This window comes from Phascolarctos cinereus, unplaced genomic scaffold, assembly GCF_003287225.1.
Source record: "Phascolarctos cinereus isolate Bilbo 61053 unplaced genomic scaffold, phaCin_HiC Scaffold_4;HRSCAF=312, whole genome shotgun sequence".
Taxonomy (NCBI): domain Eukaryota; kingdom Metazoa; phylum Chordata; class Mammalia; order Diprotodontia; family Phascolarctidae; genus Phascolarctos; species Phascolarctos cinereus.
In genome coordinates, this window is record NW_027555847.1 from 32,180,527 (window position 1) to 32,205,869 (window position 25,343).

Sequence of the window (25,343 nt, forward strand, 5' to 3'; positions counted from 1 at the left end):
AGGCTCGACTAAATCCAGGCTTTCTAATCTGGGCTATGTAGAACCCTAATGGATAAAAGAAGCATGTCAAGGCAATAAATAACGACATTTTATTTCTTGTGTGTGTATGTATGACAATCTTTAGAAAATAGTTCCTTTCCAAATTGCATAGGGATTTTAGAAAGATTTCCTAAAAGCCAAGGGGCACAGGCAATGAGAAAAGTTGGGAATTCAATTATAGAATAAATGATCTGGAAAGTCCCTTTCAGCTCAAAGAATTCTATGACCCCATCTGATCAAAAAAGCCTTGAGATACTTCCTGGGAGTAAGATAGACTTTATCACCTGTCCAAGTCCCATTTTTTTTCCTGCAAAATACATTCAGGCCTGGAAATATAGACAAGTTTAGAAAGAAGTCAGCCAGGTTGTTTGCAGGGCCTGGGATTAGCTGCCTTCTACATGAACATAGACATAGCTTTGAGTGTGGTGGCTGGGCCAGGGCAGCTGGGCTTCTTTAGGCCATTCTTGATCGCTAATCCCTAGATTTTAATGCTTACTGGCAGTGCCCAGACTTGGGTGTGAGCTAAGCTTCTGGGGTGACTACTTTTCCTTACTCTCGCCAATCTTCTGTAGAATCTTTCCAATAAGATGAATTTATTGAGGCCCCAAGAGCCATAAAACCAAATTATCATGGCGAATCTCACCATTGTTACCAGATATAACAGCAGTTGGAATTTATGTCTCCTATTCCTCCTCACCCCCATCCCATCCCAGAGCAACATGGCCATCATTTACTCTCTGGTGCCTGGCTGTCAGCTTCAAGACATGCATGAGAAACCTGAGCCAGGAAGAAACAAAATGATTGCAAAGAAAAGTACCTTGGCAAAAGGGATAGATAGTTGGACTTGAACTCTACAGAGAGGTGAGCCCTGGCTTTGTACTTGGAGGAGCTGGATTTGAATCCTGACTCTCTTCATTTTTATCTATGTAGCTTCCCTCACCCTCTCTGAGCCTTAGTTTCCTCATCTGTTAAATGACTGAATTGGACTAGATGACCACTGAGTTGTATTTGAGGACTAAATATGTGTTTCTGAGTCAGGAGACCTGGGCTCAGATTCCTCTTCAGATACTTCCTAGCTATTTGACTCAGACAAGCCTCTTTATCCTCTCTCAGATTTAGTGTCCTCATCTTGGAATAATAATAGCACCTATTTTACAGGGTTGTTATGCAGCTTAAATAGGATTTCATATACACCCATTTTTAAAAAACCTTAAAGTGACATATCTCTATCTCAATATCTATCATCCCCCTACCTACCTGTCTATCTGCTATCATCTATCCATCTATATATAGTCCAGAAATACCTCTAGCAATGCAGAACAACAAATATTTTCAACTTTGAGCCTTGGAGAGTTTCCCAGGGCACTGAGAGGAAGTGACTTGTCCAGGGTCATACAGTTAGTTAATAGGAGATGGTACCAGAACCCAGGTCTTCATTACTATAGCACTAGCTCACTCTTTCTACCATCCCATGCTGCCTCATATAGCCGTCATCATTATCACCATCATCATCATCATCATCACCACCTTTACCATCACCACCATCATCATCACCATCACAAGACTAAATTTATACCACATGTTTAAGAGTGTCCAAAAGTGGAACAGAAAGATTGAGGAGACAGTGGATTCCTTGTCATAGGACACGTTCAAATGAATTCTGGAAGAGCATTTGTTAGGAATCTTGTGGAAAGGATTTCCCATCAGCTTGAAATCAATACCATTCAAAGGAGTCCTCTGCCATTCAGTCTGTGCTTAAGTATTTAGTGGGAAAACAGAGCTTGAAATGTTTCAAGCAGCCCTTTTTATCCAGCCTATCAAACACGTAGCCAACTGATTGACAGATCTCAAGAAACAGCAGTCACTTTGGTCTTCCTGGAGCACAGATGGACTACAGCTGATGAGTGTGACTGGGGCTCAGGACTGGAACATTTCACCATGACATGTATCTATAGAGCTTCAAACTCTGGGGGAATTAATCATAGTAACAACAACATAATAAAAGCTGCTAACATTTACATAGCCCATTAAGGGCTGAAGACTGCTTTGCATAGATTGTCTCATTAGATCCTTACAATAACCTGTGAAGTAGATGCTGTTGCAATCTCCATTTTGCAGAGGAAGAAATAGAGGCAAAGAGAAGTTAAATGAATTGCCCAATATTATTTAACTAGTAAGTGTTTGGGGAGGAATTTGAACACAGGTCTTCCTGACTCCAAGTCTCACCCTTTATCCACTTTAGCCTCTCAATTGGGCCAAGTGGAAAGTTTGCTTCTCTTTTAGTTGACTAGAGGGGTAAGCCCAAGCTAAAAGGGCCATGTTACGTGACACCCATCTTCTCCAGTGTGACAAGCAGATTTGTGTCATTTGGTCAATAAGATTTAAAGAGCGTCTGCTGGGCAGAGAGTGTGGTAGCATGATGATGGAAGGAGGGTGTAAAACTGAGCTCCATTTAAAGCAACAAACAGAAGCACAGTGCTAGGTATAGAAGGGTTTTTACAGGCTTTCTTGTCTAAGGCAGGGAAATTGAGAAAAAAGTAAGTCATAGGGGGATAATTCTAGAAAGGACTGTAGGAGGCATCTGATCCAATCCTCACTTTATATAGTCGAGAAAACTGAGCCACAAGTCAGCTGTAGGATCTTCAATAGAAAGCTGAAAAAAAGCTGAAGAAGGTGTCTAATCCAATACCATCTTCTTTACAATTGAGGAAATTCAGGCTTAGGGTGATTAAGTGCCTTGTCTCAGCTTACACAGGTTGGAGGCACCAGAAATGCAAGTGTGAACCTGAGTTCTCTGATACCAGAACCCCTGCTCTTTACAAAGCTACATACACCTACACATATACATATAAATGGCTAACATTTATAACATTTACTATATGCCAAGAACTATGCTAATCATTTACAATTATTTTCTTTAGATCTTCACTAACAACTTTGGGGATTATCATCCCCATTTTATAAATGGGGAGACTGAGGTAAACAAGTTAAGGGCCTTGCTCAAAATCACAGAGCTAATCACAGTTAGTATCCGAGGCTAGATTTGAATTCAGGTCTTCCTGATTCCAGGCCTGGTGTTCTATCCACCTTACCACCTAGATTCCCCTAGACAGACAGACAGACAGACAGACACACACACACACACACACACACACACACACACACACACACACACACACACACTGCAACTATGCCTGGTTTTAACTCTAGGGAACAAAATGTCCCTCTCATCACTTCTCATCATCATGCTTCTTAGTCAAGCCTTGATTAACATCCCCTTCCTCAACCTCCTCTCCACTCTGATTGGAGGCCCAAGGGGTAGAGTACTAACCTCCTCCCTATGCCTTTCTTTATAGAGGGCAGAAGCTAGGCCCTCAGCTCAATCCACTTAGCATCTGCTGCTCTGCCTAGTTTCAGTTCCATGGAACAAGATCCATACCTCTCCCCTCCACACACACACACACACTGTGCCTGGTACCCTCTGATGTCCTGTTTTTCCCTTTGTCCCAACCCCCCTTTTGCTTCCTTTTGTGTGGTGTCGCTTCTCATTAGATTGTAAGCTACTCAATGGCAGGAACTAGCTTTCTTTTTATTAATTATATCCTTAGCACTTAGCACAGTGCCTGGCACATAGTAGGTACTTAATAAATGTTGATTGTATAGTATATGTATGTCTACATATGTATAGATACATACATGTATAGATATGCATATATACATGTGTATGCGTGTGTGTGTAGGTAGGTAAAGATGTACACATATAACCTTCCTTGTTAGCAAGAAAGCTCCTTAAGGGCACAGATTGTTTCACTTTTGTCTTTATGTCTCCAGTGTTTAACAGAGGGCCTGGTTCACAGTAGGTGCTAAATAGCCACATGTCACTTGAAATGACTCCCCCTAGGATCAGTGGTGATCTTGGCAGTGCTGGATTTGCAAGTTGGAGCCCTTTGACTCTGCAGCCAGTGTTCTTTCCATTGCATCACATCGTTCCTAACTGCTTCCCATCTGCATGGAATCAGGCTAGGATCTGGGATACATAATTCCTGACCTCAAAGAGTTTATTAATGAGTAGTGGACACAAATAAGTTGGATACCCAAATAACTCCAGAAAGAAGAGACCACTTGATCTGGGATTTGGAGAAGTTAATAGGTCATCTGCTTGATGTGATAGATAGAGTTCTAGACTTGGAGTCAGGAAGACCTGGGTTCAAGTCCTCTGCACCGTCACTAGCTGTAGGACCCTAAGTGAGTCACTTAATCTCTCTGTGTCTCAGTCTCCTTATTTGTCAAGTGATGAGGTTGGACTTGATGCCTTCTAACTCTATGATACTATGACCTGCTTTCCAGCGTATAGCAGGAGCACCAAGGAGGGTCTAAAGAAACAAGTGTGAAGCTATGGACTCCTAATTTAATCCATTAATCAATGAACAGCATTTATTAAGTACTAGTAATATGTTGGGCAGCTAGGTGGTGCAGTGGATGGAGTTTCAGGTCTGGAGTCAGGAAGACCCATCTTCCTGAGCACAACTCTGGCTTCACACACTTAATAGCTGTGTGACCTCAGGCATGTCACTTAACCCTGTCTGCTTAAGTTTCCTCATCTGTAAAAAGGAATTAGAGAAGAAATAGCACACTGCTCCAGTATCTTTGCCTAGAAAACCGCAAATGATGTCACAAAGAGGCAGACACTACCAAAACAACTAAACCAACAGTATGTTAGGCACTGGAGATACAAAAGTTAAAAAGTCCCTGTCCAGGGGCAGCTAGGTGGTGCAGTGGTTAGAGCACCCGGCCCTGGATTCAGGAGGATCTGAGTTCAAATCCGGCCTTAGAAACATAACACTTACTAGCTGTGTGACCCACTGCTTAGCCAAAAAAAAAAAAGAAAAGAAAAGAAAAAGAAAAGGCCCTGTCCTCCAGGAGCTTACATTCTATTGGAGGGAGGCAGAGAAAGGTAAAAAAAGCTTATAATACCAAAAGAATGCCCATTTGTTTGTGGCAGGAGAGAAGAATGTGGGAATAAGGTGAGTTCTAATCAATGACTTCTTTTCAGGGAGCTAGAAAGTCATCAATTAAAAGTCACTTCTTAACAAAAAATTCCTCTTCAGACACATTTGGGGAGGGAGAAAAGGAGCTTACTACAGATGTAGTGAAGAGATAACCTGGGGAAATTTTGATTCCTAATGAAAATGAAATCTCTCTTTCTTATTCTATGTTCCATCTTTCTTCTGAAGACTTCTCAATAATGTTAACTGGCCTCAGCCCCAAACCATAGATAAACCATCTCAAACCCCAAATCTCAGCTAATCCAAGGCTGTACATATGTACAAAGCTGGCAAAAATGCTATCTCATACCTTTTGGTATGGTTTTATTACTATTATTATGAATTCAGTGGAAATTACGTCCCTAGGCATTCTCCCCAGCTTTTGTCTTAATTTCAAAAAGGAAAAATAAAGAGCAAACCCTCTCCCCAAACATTTGTTCCACATCACTGGCAGAGGCGTCATCTGTGAAAGTTAACTCTCCTCGTCCCCTTGCCACCACCAAATGTGGCTGTTCAAATCACCCATGAGCCTTTTAAATAAAAATAATCCTGAATCTCAGCTGGTGAGTTCTTTTCTGATAAGGCAAGTAAATACATGTAATTATAAAGTTACCATTTTCAAAGAGGAGAGTAATCCTTGCTTTATCCACTGGTAAAGCAGCTTGTAATTATTATACAGCTGAGAACAAATATTTGTCCACAAAATCCCCTTAAATCAAGCCAGATTTGACTGATTAAAACTTTTCTCATCAAGACATTTCTAATACATTGTGTGTGGGCAAAGAGCCTTTACTGTGGAGGCCAGAAATCTGTTAGATTTATGGGAACAATCATGGAACTTTTGTTGGGCAAATGTACAAGTGCAATTTTAGTAGGCCAACCTCCTCCTCTTTGTATTAGTGTGGTTTATCACAACGGAGGGACATTTAGAAAGGCTGGATTTGGGCCTTTTTAGTCACTCAAAATCTTTTTGTACTCTTCAGTCTGATCCAATTCTAATGAGGTAAGTAAAGCCTGCCAGAGGAATGTCAGCAGTAGGAAGCAGTGAGGTGTTTTTTCTGGGGTTTTTTTTTGGGGGGTGGTTTGGAGGTGGCTGATGAAGGTAAGGATGGGAGGAATCTATTTGTGCTCTATTAGAGCGTGAATTTGTTAAGAACAATTAATGCACCATCCTGAGCAAGTTGCTTAATCTCAGTATGCCTCAGTTTCCTCATCTGTAAAATGGGAGGGGGGAGCAATAGCACTGATTTCACAGGATTGTTGTGAAGATTAAATAAGATAATGCACAAAAAGCACTCTGCAAACCTAAAAGTGGCATATAAATGTTGTAAATTATTAACATGAACATCAGCCTCAGCAAAACATAATCAAGCAGAGGTCATTCATGTAACGAATGCTTTCCACTGCCCCATCTTCAAATGCTTGGTGGATAGCTTCATTTTTGTCTTTGCGTAGCTAGCTCTAAGTCCTATATTGTCTATGACTCAAATTCCCAAGTCTTGTAGAACACCAGCTTTAGTACCCTTTCCCACAGAAACTAATGTATCTTTGAGAGACCATTGCATCTTGCAGTTATAGTTTAACAAACTCCATATTTAAACTATGCAATTTAACAAGTTGAGTACAATTACATATACAAGTATACGTTACAACTATGAGTCTGAGATTCCATTGGTTCTTAAAGATACAGTAACAATATCATGAGGCACTGTGGGAAAGAATATTGATACTGTTCTTACACATACGTCTGTCTTATGTCATCATCTAACTATAAGCATGTGGGTTATCTCCCCAAAGAGAATACGGAATCTTTAAGGAAAGGGATGGCTTCTAGCGTTTCCTACTGTGCCTCGCACTTTGGTTTTCATACACTAGGTATCCAATAATTACTGATTGAGAAACCACTTGAGTGTTTACTAAAAGTCTCTATTACATGCAAGGCTTTGTGATAGTCTTTACTAGTGTCTGGGGATTCAAATAATAATGACGGCGGAGGAAGGAAGGCCAGAGTTTGAATGCTATTTCAAGTCCTTACTAGCTAACTTTGGCAAGTCACTTAACCTCTGTGTGCCTCAGTTTCTTCATCTGTAAAGTAATAACACACCTGTCAAGGTTTGATATGAGGCTTAAATGAGCTAATATGTATAAAGTGCTTTGCAAATATTATAGCAATATACAAATGTCAATTTTCTGTCATCATCATAGCTAACACTTCTATGGTAAAATCACTATGAAGACATCCTCCTGAGCCTCTTACCAGCACTATAAGGTGGGCACTATGATTATCCCTATCATAGAAATGAGAGGGCTGAGTTTCAGAGAGGAAGTGATTTGCCTAAAGTCACAAATCTGGCAAATTTCAAAGGTAAGAATCAAACCCAAGTCTTTCTGACTCTAAATGCAGTACCTTGATCCATTATGCTGAGGTAGGTGTGGCCCAGACTTTATTCTCAAGGAACTGATAATATGATTTCCTAATATGAGCCTTTTCTACCTGTCCAGTCTCTTACACTTTCTTCCCTCCAGGTGCTCCATGAGCCAGCTATACTCATCAACTTGCTGTTCCTTCCATGAGATACTCCACCTCCCAAAATGTGCCTTTGCCCTCGCTGTTCCCCCTTCTTGGAGTGTTCTCCCTTTTCACTGCTAACCCGACTTTCTTCAAGATTGCTCAAATGCCATCTCCTGCAGAAGGTCCCACCCACTTACCCCCAGCTGTTAATGCCTTTGAGATTACCTTGCATTAGATCAGAAGTAGGTAGGGGCCAAAATGAAAATGATAGGCTTTTAGAAGCTCACTTCTCGAGTAAAGGTAACTAGAGATAGACTAAGGAGGGTTTGTGGCTGTGGGTCACATGAGAAACAGGAGAGAGTGAGCAGTGGCGGGCCGTATGTTGTGCAGGCCTGCATTACATACACACACATACATGCACACATGTACGTGTACATGTAATACACGTGCATACCTGTATAGACACACATACAAAACACAGTTAGGTGGTGCAGGGAATAGAACACTGAGCCTGGAGTCAGGAAGACTGGAGTTTAAATCCGGTTACAGATACTTAGTAGTTGTGTGACCTTGGGCCAGTCACTTAAACTCTATTTGTTTCACTTCCCTCAACTGTAAAATGAGGATAATAATAACATCTAATTCTAGGGTCACTGTGAGGATAGAATGAGATCATATTTATAAAAAGCTTATCATTGGGCCTGGTACATGGTAGGAGCTACATAAATGTTTTTATTATGAATATTAATATTTGCATGCTTTCTTCCCCATTAGAACGTGATTCCCTTGATAGGATTTTTGGATGTTTTTCCCATCATTTCCCATTATTTTATGATTAGTGTTACAAATATACACATATGAGATAATAGTACTACACATACAGGCTAATACTGTTATGTGTATACATACACATAGAGTGAGTTCTTAATAAATGCTTGTTGCTTGACACAAAGAGCTGTGATATAAGGGAGAGGGAAATAAGCAGAGAGCTGTGAGAAAATGGAAAAGGCAAAGATCCACTTTTATGGGTTTAGGCGAGATATTTATCAGGGAAGGCTTCATGGGACCACATGAGCTGAATAAGGATGAACCAAATTGTATAATAGATTCCAAGTTGGAAAGTTTCTCAATATTATGACAGACACTATTCCTCTCCCTGGAGCTAGCTGACATGGTGAAAGCAGTAGAGTAGGAGATGTTAAATGAGACCATCCTGGTCTAAGGATACAAGCTTCACATTCTTCAGCAACTACATGAACACAGGAGTTGTCAAAACAAACAAACCATAAAGATACATTTGGAATAATAATTATAATTAAAAAAAACATACTAAATACTACTCATACAATAAAAAAAAAGGTTTAGAGGAAATCTTCTGAGTAGAGTTTTGAGAAAGGAACTCTTCACTCCTCCTTCCAATATGATAAATCGCTATGTCTAGGGCAGGGACTAGATTAGCCAAGGAACTCATTTGTGGGCCTCTGTCTACATGGCCAAAGGAAGTTTCCATTAGCAGCCTTGGCTAACCCCAACAAAGCGGGTTTCTCCAATTCCCACAAATGTGTCTAAGTGTCTCTTCTATAGGAATTTGACCCTTTACTACTTTGATGGCAGGGCTCTTACTCAAATTACTACTTTTAGGATGCCAGAGGAAAGTTGACTTTTTTAAATCTAAAGAAACTAAGATTAGTGTTGAAAGTGTGGATTCGTCTCCTCTTTAGTGTTTTTTTGTTTGTTTGCTTGTTTGTTTGTTTTGGCAAGGTAATCTGGGTTAAGTGATTTGCCCAGGGCAACCCAGCTAGTAACTGTCAAATGTCACCTCCTCCTAACTCCAAGGCCGATGTGCCACCTAGCTACCCCTCTTTAGTGGTTTTGAGAAGATAATAGTGTCATAATATTTAGACAGTAGAAACCTACTGAAAGCTTGATGATTTTCATTATTTGGGGGTGGATTGGGTTGGGATGGTGCTGTAGACAGGGGAGGAGGAAAAGGGAAAATATACAAAATTGATGACCATGTTATAGGTTCAGTTATGATGAAGCTCATTTTTTTTAAACCATGCTGGAATCTGATTCTGTTTTTAACTATTTTCATAAATAATTCTTAAGAAATTACGCTATGGGTAATGGCCATTTCTAACGATCCATAACTCACCTTCAAGCCTCACCACTAGGGGTACCTTTAGTTCAAGCTCTCGGCAGGCCCGGGTAATGCCATTGGCGATGATAGCACAGTTTACAATTCCACCAAAAATATTGACCAGGATGGCTTCAACCTAGAAATTAAGAAAAAGGGTGTTACCTGCTTGAAAGGAGTGGGAAATTGTCACTACCAACAGCTGTTAATCAAAAAAATGACACTGAATAACATACTATGGGAATAGAAAGTAATTTTCTTGATGTCATTTTGTCTTGGAATGAACACATACATTGTGTGCATATATCTGTATGTGTACACATACCTGCACACAACCATGTATGTATGCATATATATAAAATTCACAAGAGAATCCCTTTTTATAATATAATGTAAATATATACTGCATAGAACAATAGTGTTGCACATATGTGATAATACTATTTTTTATTTCAAATGAGAATGTGGCTATTTTTTTTCCTGTAGTAATAAGTACTACATCATAGAAACAGCACTAGTAAGCGATGTACATAGTAACATACATTATGGGAAATCTCTATGAAATATTCAGCTTAGCAGTTGGCTCTCTTTCCTATATTAATGCATAAGTACATATTAATCTAGCCTAAAGTGATCTTTCTCTCTTCCTGTAGCACTTACTGCCTTTACCAGTTATTTATGTTAATTATCCACTTCCTTTGACATCTCTTCTATTTCTGTTTTGAACTGTTCATCACAATAGCTCAGAGTAGGAAGGGATCTCAAAGCCCACCTAGTCTAACCTATCTTTATCCAGTAAGCCCTTCTCTAATATCTCCAACTAGAAGAAATCTAGCTTCTGCTTGAAGAAATCCCATAAAAGGAAATCCACTACCGCCTGAAATCACATTTGCATAGTTCTATGTATTAAGATGGCAGTGCAGTAGACAGAACAAGGAGTGAGGGAGAGTGGGGTCAGGAAGACTCGACTTCAAATTTGACCTCAGACATTAGCCAGATGTTTGACCCTAGGCAAGTCACTTAACCCTGTTTGCCTCAGTTTCCTCATCTGTAAAATGAGTGGGAGAAGGCAAAGGCAAACCATTCCAGCACCTTTGCCAAGAAAACTTCAAACAGAGTCAGACACAACTGAAATAAATGAGCAACACCAACAGCAACAACCAATTTGTTAAGAACCGGGGCCTTGCATTAAGTAACAATATGTCCTCCTGCAAAGACTGCCCACTGTTCCCAGTTCTGCATCTTGGGGCCAAGTGGCTGAAGTGTAATCCTGCTTTTGCAGGCCAGCCACTGAATAATTAAAGAGTTATTGTGTCTTTCCCAAGTCTTTTCTTCACCTCGTACAAATATTCCTATTTCTTTTTTTTCTTTAAATCCATCTTTATATACCCAAGTCTCCATTCCCCTCACCATCCTGGTTATTCACAACTGGATCCTCTCTAACTTAATCAATGTGTTTTCTAAATCAAGAAACAAACACTTTATCACACGATTCCAAATTGATGTCACTAAGCACCCTTTCATATTGTGTGGTGTGAAACTCAAATAAAAATGGGGCCATTGATCTGTGCATAAAGACTCCTGTGAGCCATATACAGACTTAGTTTTACAATGCAATGCTATGTTTTATTACATTTTTATTTATTATGTTAAACATTTCCCAATTAGATTTGAATCTGTTTTTGGCCATACTCAAGAGTGTTGTGAGCATGTGGCTCACCACGTTTTTGTCACGTGTGCTCTAGAACACTGCCAGGATTTGAAGTGGAGTTCATTGACCTCATTTATTTACAGGCTTGGCTCTCATCCCTGTTTTGGAAGATTTCAATATATTGTTGTTGTTCAATTGTTTTCAGTTGTATATGACGTTTTGTGATCCCATTTGGAGTTTTCTTGGCAAAGATACTGGAGTGACTTGCCATATACTTCTCCAGCTCATTTTACAGATGGAGAAGTAAGGTAAATAGATGTAAGTGACTTGTGCAGGGTCACATAGAAAGTGAGTGTCTGAGGCTGAATTTGAACTCAAGAAGATGAGCTTTCCTGACTCCAGGCTTGGCACTCTACCCACTATACAATTCTGATATATGACCTTTTCCAATGTTGCACTTCCCTGGTTTTCCACAGACCTTCAAAGATCACAGTCAGTGGCTCGGCAATCGGTCACATCTGCCAGTTCTTTCAGAACTCTGGGGTGAAATTCCTTTTATTTTATTTTTTTTTTTGCAATCATTTAAACTTTACACTGTGCCTTAACTTCTCCTGTCTTTATATCTGTTGTCCTTAACCAAACTGTAAATTCCCTGGGAGAAGAGACTCTTGTACTTTATAACCCTCAGAGTACTTTATCTGTTCAAAATGCTTAATCAACAGTTGTTGATTTGATGGGATTTAATTGCTGAAGTCAACTCTCCCACATAGCCACAAAGGGGAATGCATGCTAAATGCTGGTCTGATAGCTTACACTTGTTTTATGAGAAGGTGGAAGTACATTAATTATATTAGGCTGACAACCTCTGCAATAAGATGACCCCTGAAGAAAATGGTATAGATTGATATCCACTGTGAGAATGTCACAATGGATATCAATTGATTGGAATTTTTCAGAAATGTAAATTCATCCTGAAAGCCTTCACCTATTTGTACACATTCCATATTCAAAGGCTCATGGGCCAAAAAGTGTACTTGTTCTGACTTGATAAATAGGTATATGAAAATCCATTACAATTAACATGAAGAACTAGGTAATGAAGAGAATTCATTACACAGATTAATTGATAAAACCCACAGGAAAAAAAAATGGCTATTTACCAAGGGCTAGGAATTGAAAATATTACATCTAAGTTACAATTAAATTATATTACATTAACTGCAAAGCATCCACAGATATGAAGCTTACTGTCATTGAATCCTATTATTCTACTACAGCAAATGAGCTGTACAAAATGCATGTAAGATCAATGGGAGAAGTGTGTGTTCTAAAGGGCTGCTAACCTACTTACAGGTTAAATGCTAATAGCAAAAGAAAAATGAACTTTGAGATAAGTTGCACATAATAGTATTATCACAAGAGTAATGGGCGATGAGCATTATTTTCCAATTCAGTTAGTGGATGAGAAGGGCTCAGAAAATGAAGGCTCCCATTACCATGTCTCCATTGCAGTGGGTGACCTTAGTTAACAGAAGTTCGTTCTTTCTCTCTCTAATGACTATTGCTAAATGCTGCAAACCTTCAGGGCAGACTCAAGCACATTAAAAAAAAAGCTAATAATAGTATTGCTGGCTGACATTTATGTAGTATTTTAAGAGATAAAGTACTTTGTGTAAGTTATGCTATTTGGTCTTCATGACAACACTACAAAATACATACTACATGTATTTATCATATTTCGAATGTAAGCTTCTTGAGATTAGGGATCATTTCATTCTTTTATTTATGTCACCCACGCCCAGCACAGTGTCTGATAGAACAGATGCTTAATAAATGCTTTTTGCTTGACTGAGCTCAATTTTAGCAATACATCCATCAACCAATAAGCAATTGTTAAAGGCCTTCTCTGTGTTAGGCATGATGTGATGGTGCTCGGGGACTGGGGTAAAGATAAGGATGAAATGATCCCTAAAGAAGCTTATACCTCATCAGGGAAAGCAATGTGTACATAGATAATATCTTCAAAATATATACAAAATATATGATAATTTGGTGGTGGGGCTGGGGAACTAGCAGATGGGAGAGGATCTGAGAAGTCGTCATGTCAAAGATGACCCTTGAGCTAAGCTTTGAAGGATTCTAAGAGGGAGAGGTGAGGAGAAAGTGCATTCCAGGCATGAGAGACAGTCCAAAGGCAGAGATGAGGGAGTGAATGTTGCATGTATGGAACAAGAAGTCTATTTTGGTTGGAACATTGAGTGTATAAAGGATAATAATGTTTAATAAGAAGGTAGGTAAGGTAGGTAGGGTAAGGAAAGGTAGGATGGGGGCAGGCTATGAGGTACTTTTATGCCAGAGGAGTATATATTTGATCCTAGAAGTACTAGGGAATCATGGGATTTTATGGGGTAGGGGAGTGACATGGTTCAACTTGTGGTTCAGAAATATCAACATGGCAATTATAAAAATGCTAGATTCAACTAGGGAGAGACTTGAAGGGAGAAACCAATGCGCAGTTATCAAAATAGCCCAGGTGACAGATCATAAGGGTCTGAATTGGGGGTTCTGACCATGTATGAAGAAGGAAAGGGACAGAATGGGATAGCCATTGTGGAGACAGAAGTGAAAAGAGGTGGCAATTCACTGGCTCTATTTGGTGAGGTGGATTATTCCAAGCCACACTAGAAGGATGGCATACTCTTAGCAGAAATAATATGTGAGAAATGGTAGATGAGGAATTTAATACCTCTAGAATTGAAGTGACTTGCCTAAGGTCACAAAAAGTAAATATTTGGAAGCAGGACCTAAATCCCTTTCTCTGTTCAAGTTCCACATACTTTCTACTACATCCTTAGGCCCAATGAATGTATGGCTTCCTCTCATCAATTCACTAAATCAATCCATTAAAAAAAAAGTTACAAAGCACATACCAGACAATGCGCTTTGTGCTGTGGATAGAAGCAAAAATGCACCAGGCTTTGCCTTTGAATAATAATGTACTATGCCAACAGTGATCAAAAGCAGGGCTAAGAACCCCCTTTTTTGGGGGGCAGAGGGACAATAGTTTGGGTGGGTTCCCCAAGCCATGTGGTATAATAGGAGGCAGAAGACTAGCATCTAACAGAGATTGCAAGTAGCCTCTGAGTAAGCCATGAAGCTAAGCCCAGTGATAAGGAAATTCCTGAGCAGCCCAAAGAGAACCAGCCTCCCACCCAGCCTTTCCCTGGCAGCAGGAATAAGAGGTCACTTTCTCCTAGTTCCGATGATGCCATGTATATCTGGGTCTTTGTTACATTGCTTTCTTTTGTAGCACACATTGGGAACCAAATTCACTTCAGCTGTCAATGTGGGTCAGGGAATTGGCTTTCATTCTTACAGCAAATTTTGTCACATGAATGAATGAAAATGTGATTATTAAGGCTTACTATATGTTGAGAACTTTCTAAACACTGGGTTGCTTGTCACTTTCAAGCTTATGCTCATAAGCTTCAAAAGTAGTGAATTTCCATGAGGAATTATCTTTTTCTTCTGCTATTTGACATATATGAGAAGGAAGGGAAGAGAAAAAATACATTACTTAGAGCTTACGAATCAGAGATCTCAGAGCTGGAAGGAACCTCAGATGCCATCTAGTTCAAGCCGCTAATTTTATTGACAGGAAAACTGAGGGCTACGGAGGCTACGCGATTTGCCCAAGGTCACAAAGGTCAGAAGGAGGACTTAACCCACATCATGGTTCTAGCTTGTATATTGCTCTTTTTTCCTGTGTTCACATTCTATGCTCACCCTTTTAACCTGAAGGAAGGAATCATGGGTGTCTAATATCATAGCTTTGTTAGTTATACCTGTTTTTCTTTGTTACAAAGGAAAGTTCAATGAATATGATGCATTATATTGGTACTATAAGTAATGACGAATACCAAAGAATACAAAGAAGCATAGGAATCCTCTTAAGAACTGAAACAAAGTGAAGTAAGAAGAACCAGGAAAACATCGTTCATGATGCCTACAACAATGAAAAGGGACAGAACAAAGAAAACCCCAGAAACTGAACGTTGTGTAATTAAATGAGTAAGACTGGCCCTGAAGAAATGAGAAACTGTGCCTCCCTCCTTTCTTTGCAGAGCTGGGGAGAACCCATGTGTGAAACAAAGCATTCACTGCCAAACTCAGTTGGGGTGGCTAGTTTTTTGCTGTTGTTTTCCCCCTTTCTCTTTGTTCCAAGGGATGGCTCTATGGTTAGACCAGATGGTTGGGATACATTTGGAAGTGAAGGTGATGCAAAGACAAAAGATAATAATGACTTTTTAGCTTTGGGTTCAGTAGGGAAGAGGTTGCACTAGATGACTTCTGAGATCCCTTTGATTTGAGATTCTATGAAAGTGAAGGCAGATGGGGAATGAGGCAGTAGAAGAAAATTGAGGCTAGCCTTTGGAACCTATCCTAGTGCTGGTCAGGAGAAGCTAATGTTTATCATTTGAAAATCGCACATGGCCATGAGGTACCAACCCTCTTGAGTTGTAAAGCTTAAAAAGGAGGACAGTGTACATCAGAACTTAAAATGAAAGATTAGTTTATAGAACAGGGAGACCATAGAAGTGATAGTAGAGTCAAGTTAATTTTGCTGGGGATGTAGGCAGGAGTAAGTAGGAATGAAGAAATACAGGGGATAATTTCACAATATAGAAGGGTCAGTACTATAGAATACCAGAAAGACAACTGGGAGGTGGGAGTAGTAACCAACTACACTCAATATTACTGCACTCCTTCCCACCACCATAAAACAATTTGCTGCAGTCATGCACTTTAATGGAAATCTGATTTAAGGTTTCACTCTGGGCCAGTTTCTATAATTAACTACTGTAATCTGCAATCTCAAACTGAGAATGAAATTAAGACAGTTTAAAAAGGAAGGTCTCATGACATTATTATTATTATTATTATTTAGCATTTATAAAGTACGTCAAGTTTTCAACGTGGGTTATGTTCATTCATTATTACAAACACTAATAACAACTCTCAATGCAGTTTTTTCTTCCTGGCAAACAAACCATAGAAAATGACTGAGCTCAATTTAAGTTTCAAGAGAATCTCCCAAGAGATTTCTTAGTGCTCGAAGAGCAGCGGCCTTACTCTTCTTCCCTCCCAAAGTCCCCAGGGAGATTCACAAGTATTGCTACTTACGCTTTTAGAAAAATAAAGCTCACACATCTCAGGGTGATAGAAGCAGGTCTGGTGCTTTGGTGCCCCTTACCCCAAACAGTACGTGATCTGAAGCACAAATGGTCCTCAAGGGTTTTCCAAGTGGTCTTAAGACACATTCAAGTCTCACAAATAAATATGGCTTTTAAAAAATAGGCGATTTACATCCCAGATTTTAATCTAATAATAATGTTTTTGTTTTATTTTGTTTTGTTTTAATTAGCAACTGAGCTTAGAGTCAAAGAAACTGAGTTCAAATCCTGTATGATCATGGGCAAATCAGTTAACCCCACTGGGCCTCAGTTTCTTTATTTGCAAAATAAAGAAATCAGGCTAGCTGACTTCCAGGATCTCTTCCTGTTTAGATCTATGATCCTAGTTGTAAGTGTAATGATTATTTTTTATTACATTTTAATTCAACATGATGTCACATGAACAACAGCAAAAGAAGCTACCGCCTGTACGTCTCCCTCCTTCCATCTTTCGGTAGAGTACTGCAAAGCACAGGACATGGCATGTGTATGAATAAGAAGGTCTCTTTCATATTTTCTTAAATATATTAACTGCCCAACAGTAATAAAAACAGTAACTGGTGGATGTAACACTTTAAGGTTTGCAACATACATTATATACATGATCTTATTTGATTCTTTCAACAACCCTGTGCAATAAAGATTATAAATTATGTATGTATATATATATTATATAAAGATTATAAATAAAGATTATAATTTTGACAGTACTTCCATTTACAATTAAGGAAACTGGAGGAACTTAATGCTGAGAAGAGGTAAGCTCCTTGCTCAAATGGCAACTGTTGGCTGACTCCAAGCCTAGCACTCTGTCTGATACCTCACATAGTCTCTAAATTAGTTTCTGTTTTTTTGCATTTCTTGTTCTAGCAAATACCACCATGACTCTGGTCTCTTCATTGGCCGTGGTCCTCTCTGAATTTCAGTCAGTTATTCAATAGGCATTTATTAAGCACCTACTGTGAGCAGAAAACTGCACAAGGCTCCAAGAACACAAAGAAACAAAAGTAAACAGTTCTTAATCTTAACCTTAATGGACACTGTGGTGATGCAGTGGATAGACTGCTGGGCCTGGAGTCAGGAAGACTCATCTTCCTGGGGTCTAGTTGTATCACCCTGCGTAAGTCACTTAACCTTCTTTGCCTCAGTTTTCTCATGTGTAAAATGAGCTGGAGAAGGAAATGGCAAACCATTCCAGTATCTTTGCCAAGAAAACCCCAAATGGGGTCATGAAGAGTTGGACATGATTGGACATGACTGAACAAAACCAAACCCTTAATGACCTTACACTCTCTTTGGGTTGTACACTTGTATGTATGTGTGTACAGCTTGTACATGTGTGTAAATACCAAGTATATATGAAGTAAGCAATTTGTGGAAGAGTACACCAGCACCTGGGTGATCAGGAAAATTCTCGTGAAGGGGATGAGACTTGAGTGGAGAGGTCTCATGAACAGATTGTGCAAAGGAATAAAAAGAAGGCATAGATTATTGTGTACAAGGAGAAGTAAGGATGCCTGTTGGTCTGCAGTTTAAGATTTCTGAAGAGGAAGAATGTGCAATAAACCTGGAAATGAGGTCTGAGTCTGCCGAACAGAGGAGATTGTATTTTTAGCTTAGAAATGCTAGGGAGACATTGGGGTTTCTTGAGCAGGGGAATCATAAACTCAGACCTATGCTTCAGGAATATCATTTTGGCAGCTGTATGAAAGATGGATTGGAGAGGGGAGAGATGAAATAGGATGATCAATTAGTTGGCTATTGCATTAAGTCCCTGAACTAGTAAAATGGAAACAGGAAGAACAATTAATATTCACTCATTCAAACTCAAATGCATAAAGAATTACATACATTAGTAAATGAAATAGATGTAATACTAGGTGGCCCACAAAAGGATTGATCTGATCACTTTCATGACAAAGATTTCTAATCCATTGTGATTCCACTTCCTCTTGTATTTTTCTCTATAAGGTTTGCTAAAATCTTTAATGGCGCCTCCCAGAATTTAGTGATTTTTTTTGTTGCATCATTTTACTTCCATCATTGGTCTTCCTGGCAACATGATGGGATCAGTGCTGTTTTGTTGACTGATTAAATAAGTCCATTCTTCCTTAATTATCGTGACTTGGGGAAAAAATGAATCCATTCCCACAACAAGCTCATAAAAAGTGAAAGATTCACATGGCCCTTCCTCATTCACAAATGGTAGCTGAAAGAGAGCAGATCGAAAGACAGATCCAGGCTATCAGCCAGTCGTTGTCTAGAATACTGGCTACAGCAAACACAAATGTCCTTTCAAATATACCATATCATATGCAGTCAGTACTGATAAGTGCAACTGATTTTTCTCTGCCTATTCCAATTTAGGATATTAATTTAGCCCCATTGGAGAAGGCACTAGGCAGATAAAGTTAAGTGAATGTGTTTATATTAGTAAAGAAAAGGAGGAGGCCATTTTGGGCACCAAAGCAGTTATTTTAATTCTTAACACCATCACTCTCGTTTAAACATCTGTTTTTGTGTGTAGTGTTTTTTTTTGGTTCTGTTTTGTTTTCTTGCAGAATTCTAATCAGATCTTCTAATCCGTTGGCAGCTAGAGGAGGGGAAAAATGTTCAAGAAAATTAGATGCAGCTTGGATAATTGATGTTTGTTCGTCTGGCTTTAATAAAAATACTCTGCTAAATTAGAGGGGAGTCTAAAAGGATTGCATCAATAAGGAACTGAGTCAGGTGAAGAATTCAATCTGGGGCTTTGTTGTAATCTTTACAAATAAGCCGACAAATCAGTTCAGGGGGGCAAAAATGGGCTTTCAAATTCGGCTGAAATTCATTAGCACTCCTTAGATTTGCTTTTCCCCCCTGGCCTTGATTTATCCTTTCAGAATTATTTTCTTGTAAATTCATTTCAGGATTTTGTTAACTGGGTCAGAGTGACTGCGATCCAACAATGTACCTGCAAAGAATGACAGACACAAGTCTCCTTCAAAGGAAATGAGAACCTCTCCCCCATTGTTTTGATAAATAGAAACAAATAATTGGGTTTTTTCAACTATTTGGAGAATTTCAGAACTCAAAGATAATCTAGTCCCTTGCTAGCAAACTCAAACAGAAACAGGGCCCTCTAACGCCTGTGGGGTATATATTGACTTAGTTAATGCAATGCTATCTATGTTTTATTGTATTTTTATTTGTTTTGTCAAATATTTCCCAGTTACATCTAAGTCTAGTTTGCGCTACACTTGGGAGTGTTGTGGCAGCATGTGGCCTGTGAACTGCACATCTGATACTAAGACCACAATTAAAGCTCTAGAAGGCCACATGTGGTCTCAAAGTGGCAGGTTCCCCACCCTGATCTACTTCATACAAATGCATTCACGAAAGCAGAGCAGCAGCCCTATGTAGTAGTTTTGCATTTTTAATTGACCCAGCCTGGAGTGGTAGCCTGGATGCACATCTTGAAGTGAGGAACCTTGTCTGATCCTCAGACGTTTATCAGGGGAGTGACCCTTGGCGCTGCTAGGAATCTCACAGAGACAGTTTCCTCACCTGAAAAGTGGAGAGAGTTGCATTTTCATCACTGATCTCACTCTGTTATTGTAAAGGAAAGCATTTTGGGAGCCTTGAAGGACTGACTGTACAAATGTGATTTCATGATATGCCAAGATATGATTGTCTTCTTCCACAGTCTCAGATCTAGAACTGGAAAGGACCTCAGAGGCCATCTCGTCCAACCTCCTCTGTTTTACAGAGGAGGAAACTGTGGCCCAGGGACATTAAGTCATGTGCCCAGTATCATATGCAGGAACACAGCATGAGAGTTGGAAAGGACTCCACAGGCCATCTGGTCCGACCCCCTCATTCAACAGATGAGGGCTTTGAGGCCCAGGGAGGCAGTGACTTGGCCAAGGGCATTCAAGAAATAAGGAGCTAATCTAAGATTAGAACTCAGGTTTCCTTACTCCAAATCTATTCTTTTTTTTCCCTCTTTTTTATGAATTTATTTTGATATATCAACAATTACTTCCATAACCTTTTCAGTTTTAATTTTTCCTCCCCCTCCCTTCCCCTCTCTCTCCCCAAGACGGCTCACAATTGGAGTCTATTAAACATATTTTCACATTAGTGATGTTGTAAGGAAGAATTAGAACCAATAGGAGGAACCACAAGAAAGAGAAAACAAAACAAACAGAAGGAAAAAATAGCAAATAGTATGCTTGGATCTGCATTCAAACTCCATAATTCTTTCTTTGGATGTGGATAGCATTTTCCATCATGAGACCTTTGGAGATGTCTTAGATCCTTGCATTACTGAGAAGGGCTAAGTCTATCAATGTTAGTCTTTGCACAATGTGGCTGTTGCTATGTACAACATTCTCTTGGTTCTACTCACTTCACTCAGCATCAGCCCCATACAAGTCAAACCTATTATTCTTGCTACTGCACCATGCTGCCATCCTTTGTCAATGATTTGCATGGAAAACTAGAAATCCCTGGGAAATATTCCTCAAAAACCTCTGATGCCAAGTGAAGTAATTAGTATATACTATGTGATAAAGGAATGAAGGATGCAGTCAGTCACATTAAAATATGCATATATCTCTAATAAGTCAAGCTCACTAAACTGTATAGAGGAGGCAGTTTAATAATAAGAACGGCTAGCATTTTCATAGCACTTGTATTTTTTATAGGTTTGCAAAGCATTCTACACATATCATCTCATTCAATTCTCATAGTAACCCTGGGAGGTAGGTGCTCTTGCAATCCTCATTTTGCTGACAAGGAAACTGAGGCTGAGAGGGTTACCCAAGGGGGCTGAATGTGGAATGAGGAAGGCGTGCTAATTTTGCTTCTTATGCTTACCAGTTACATTATCCTCCGTAAGCTCTTTCACGTCTCAGCTCACTTTCTTCACCTCTCAAATGGGGACAATAATACTCAAAGCACCTATCTCTGAAGGATGCTATAAGGTTCAAAGGAGATAATGTACCCAGAGTGCTTAGCGAACTTCAAAGCACTATACATATTATTATTGTTGTTGTCATTGAGGATCATAAGCAACACAAATCTCTCCACATAGCTTACATTTGTCTACAAAGAGAAGGAGGCAAATAAAGCAGTCCCCAGACAAACCATGATTTTGTACCACTTGTCTTTGGGCTCCCTTGCTTCCAATGAACCATAGCTTAGCTCTCTGACTAGACCTTCCCTGAAATTACTTTGCATCCATTGGTATATGTTTTCTATTCACTTGCCTATTTGCATGTTGTCTTTTCTGTGGTATAAGAAGCTTCAAGGAAGACAATATTGCAGTTTTACTTGTAAATTTGGAGCACAGGCCCTGGCACATGGTAGGATCTCACTAAAAGCTTGTTGAAACCAAATTGAGTTAAAGTAATAGTTCCCCCATTACCAGTGATCCTCAGCATCTAGTCCAAATCTCTCTCTGATCCAGCATCCCCTTAGTAACAAACCCAGCAGAGGCATCTGGCCTTTTGAGAATTCCTTCTCATTACTTGTCGGTCTACTGCAGAACAAGTCAGATCCTTCTTTCACATGTGGCAAAAACAGACATAAGAACATGCTGGTATATGAATGATGAAGCCATAGCTTCCCACTCCATGAGATTGTTTTCTGAATTATTGTTTTGTGAAATGATTGTCTTAGAATAAATGTAAAGAACCGCTATTGCCCATTAAGTTATGAAATTCTAAAGGTTAGGTACCTATACTTAAGTATGTATCTCTAACCTATTACAAGTCTACCACCCATTAATTTATCTAAACCCTTCTCCAATCTATGTTTTGAAACCATAACAGTTCTTGTCCTTTTAGTTTAAAGTATCTGTTATACAACAAAATGCTAACTTTTCTTTATCCTAAATATAAATATTTTCTATATTGAGCTTTTCAAAAACGCATAAATATAAGGTACCTGAGAACTCTATGAGACATATGTATGGGGTCTTGAAAGTGACTTAGTATGTTAGCATAAATGTAGTGGCAATATTTAACATATAAGCTTACTTATTTGGCTAAAAGTCAAATATTGAACTGCTAAAGTTTTCAAGGAATTAGTTTATATGATTTCATGTAAAAGTTTAGTCCAGGGGCTTTTAATCTTTTGTTGTGTGTGTGTGATGGGGCCTTCTGGCAGTTTGTCATCTGAATTCAAAACTGAAAGAGATGCTGACTTTCAGCTAGGCATTGGTGAAAATAAAAATGCAATTTTTCCAATCCAAGATCATAGACCATCCAATGAAATCTGTAGACTTCTCCAATTGTGATTTGAACTTCAGTCTGTCTTTTTAATGAGTATAGTTTCTATTTCATTGCATCTGGCAATAAAGCTCTTACATAGTTGGCTATTCCCCCATGCCCCTTTTAGGGCACTAGAGACATGTTTAGGTGTAAGGATTTTATAGAAGTCATGAAAATTAAAGCCCAAATGAGTAAGACATTATCCAAAGCACTGGGTGCCTAATTGGTTAAGTCACTTCTATTAGATACTTTGCTATATGTTGCTTGAATAAGGACTTGCTTTAGCCACAAATTTTGGTATAGAAGAGATCTGCTGTTAACCTCTTGCCAGCCCTTCCAAATGAGGAGTGGTTGAGAGGGCAGATGGTGGTGATTCTGGGAAATGACCCTCCATTTTTCAAATAAATTTAATAAAAATTTTAAATGAAAGAAGAAAGACAAGAGTACGTATGTACGTCTAACATCATCTCTTCCCTGGAAATGAGCTATTGCCATTGACTGTTGAGAAACATTTTAGTTACAAAACTGTCAACCAAGCTTAACAGAAGGCGAGATAGCATTCATTGTTCATGATGCAATATCTATATTTTATTTGTAACAGGAGCTACATTTGTGTAGATTAAGAATATTTATTGGCATGTTCTCTTAGCATTATTTTGTCCAATCATCTCCAGCTGATGTCATCTTGATAAATGTGTATACTTCTATTCCATCATCATTAGCTGAACAATTAATATTAAGAATATTCATAAAGTTGGCAACTCTGTGAAAAGCTCATTTATTAATCTAAAAGCAGGATGTCTATCAGTCTTCAGTTTTACCACAGTGGGGTGTGTGTGTGTGTGTGTGTGTGTGTGTGTGTGTGTGTGTGTGTGTGTGTGTGTGTAACTGCTGCTCTTTAAGGATAGGCTGTTTCCATGGCAGACTTCTTATACAATACACAGATTGGTACAGTAAGCAACAATTAGCAAAGCAAACACCCTAAACCTGGGCCACCACACTGCCAACTGCCACCACATACTGATGCTATAGTGAAATACCACCAATTTAGCTCACAGCAAAGCCCACTGTTTCCATAAATACCAAAGTTAATGTAAAACGAAGGTGGTGTGATGTTTCAGTGAAGTCTTCATACATCTGTTCCAATAAACCCGAAGCTTGATTTTATTTTAGAAAAGAAAAACAAAGGGTGCATTATAAATACTGAGGAGGCATAAATGTGAATGGTCTTTTTGGAAGCCATTAATATCTGAGTTGCAAGACCAAAAGCAAATGTTTGCATCCAACACCATGCCTGGGACCTAACAGGTGCTTAAACATTGTGTGTAGAATCCATTGGGCACTGAAACCAAGGAAGAATCATTAATAAGTTGATGCCAATATGAAAGGAGGTCTCCAGCGAGGGTCTACATGGCCCTGTGCTATTTAACAATTTTATCCATTACTTGGATAAAGCCCAAGTGGCAGACTTATCAAATTTGCAGGTGATACAATGCCAGGAGAGACAGAAAACAGATGGATGATAAAGTCAGGAGCCAAAAAAAAAATATCAAGAGGCTAGAACACTTAGCTCAATCCAACAAGGTACAGTTAATAGGAATATAAATGTCTTATATTTGAGTTAAAAATCAACTTCACAAGTAAAAGAGGGGGGAGGCATGGCTAAATGGAGGAGGAAGAAGAAGAATGATGAGGACTCAAATTAATGGGCAAAAAAGAAGGAAAAGAAAAAGGATGATAAAAGGTGGAGGAATCCAGGAGGCTAACTAAGATGATAAGAAAAAGGAAAGAAAGTTGGGTGTGGCTATCCATGTGCAAAAGAGATAACAAAATGCTAAATAGGAAAGGAAAGCTCTTTAAGAAATTTGACCCCAACAAATATTGAGAATCTGGCTTCTAGAAAGTAAGAAGAATTTTGAGTGCTAGGCACAGTTTGGAACTTTTCTTTCTTCTGTTGCCAAGTAATTGTTTTCTATCCTCAAAGTATAAGCAGGCTCAAATATGCCTCTCCTCCATCCAGGTAATCAGGAAGAAAGATGTTTTCATTTTAAATATGGAAGATTGTGTGATGTTTCAGTGAAGTTCTATACATTGGTTCCAATAAAGGAGAAAGAAAAAAGAAATGAAGAAGAAAAAGGGTAATGCTGATCTGTAGAAGAGTAGAAGAATGTGACACAGAGAAGGAGGTAGACCCTTGGAGGAAGAAGTATTTTCCTGTCCAGCAAAGAATGATGATGAGGATACACAGGTCCTGTCATAGTACAGGTCAGTGTAAGAAGAGAAGAATGGTGGTGGTTAGAAACTCTTTGCTGAGTGAGTGTACAGAATCAGCTAAATGCCAACCTGAGAACAACAGTGGCCAAATCTGCTGTCTTCCTAGGGCATTTATGCAGGACAGAACCAAGAACCTTCCATGACTTGTCAACCATATGACCACTGCCTATTTCTAGTGATTCATATGGACACAA

General features: G+C 39.1%; 1 protein-coding gene across 1 annotated transcript in view; it reads right to left on the reverse strand.

Moving 5' to 3' along the window:
* Nucleotides 1-25,343, reverse strand: part of SUCLG2 (succinate-CoA ligase GDP-forming subunit beta) — a 323,754-nt gene that overhangs the window by 9,481 nt on the left and 288,930 nt on the right. Inside the window, exon 10 of the mRNA XM_021007549.2 lies at nucleotides 9,752-9,872. Within this exon, the coding sequence (XP_020863208.1) occupies nucleotides 9,752-9,872 (121 nt within the window). The remainder of the gene's footprint in view (nucleotides 1-9,751; nucleotides 9,873-25,343) is intronic.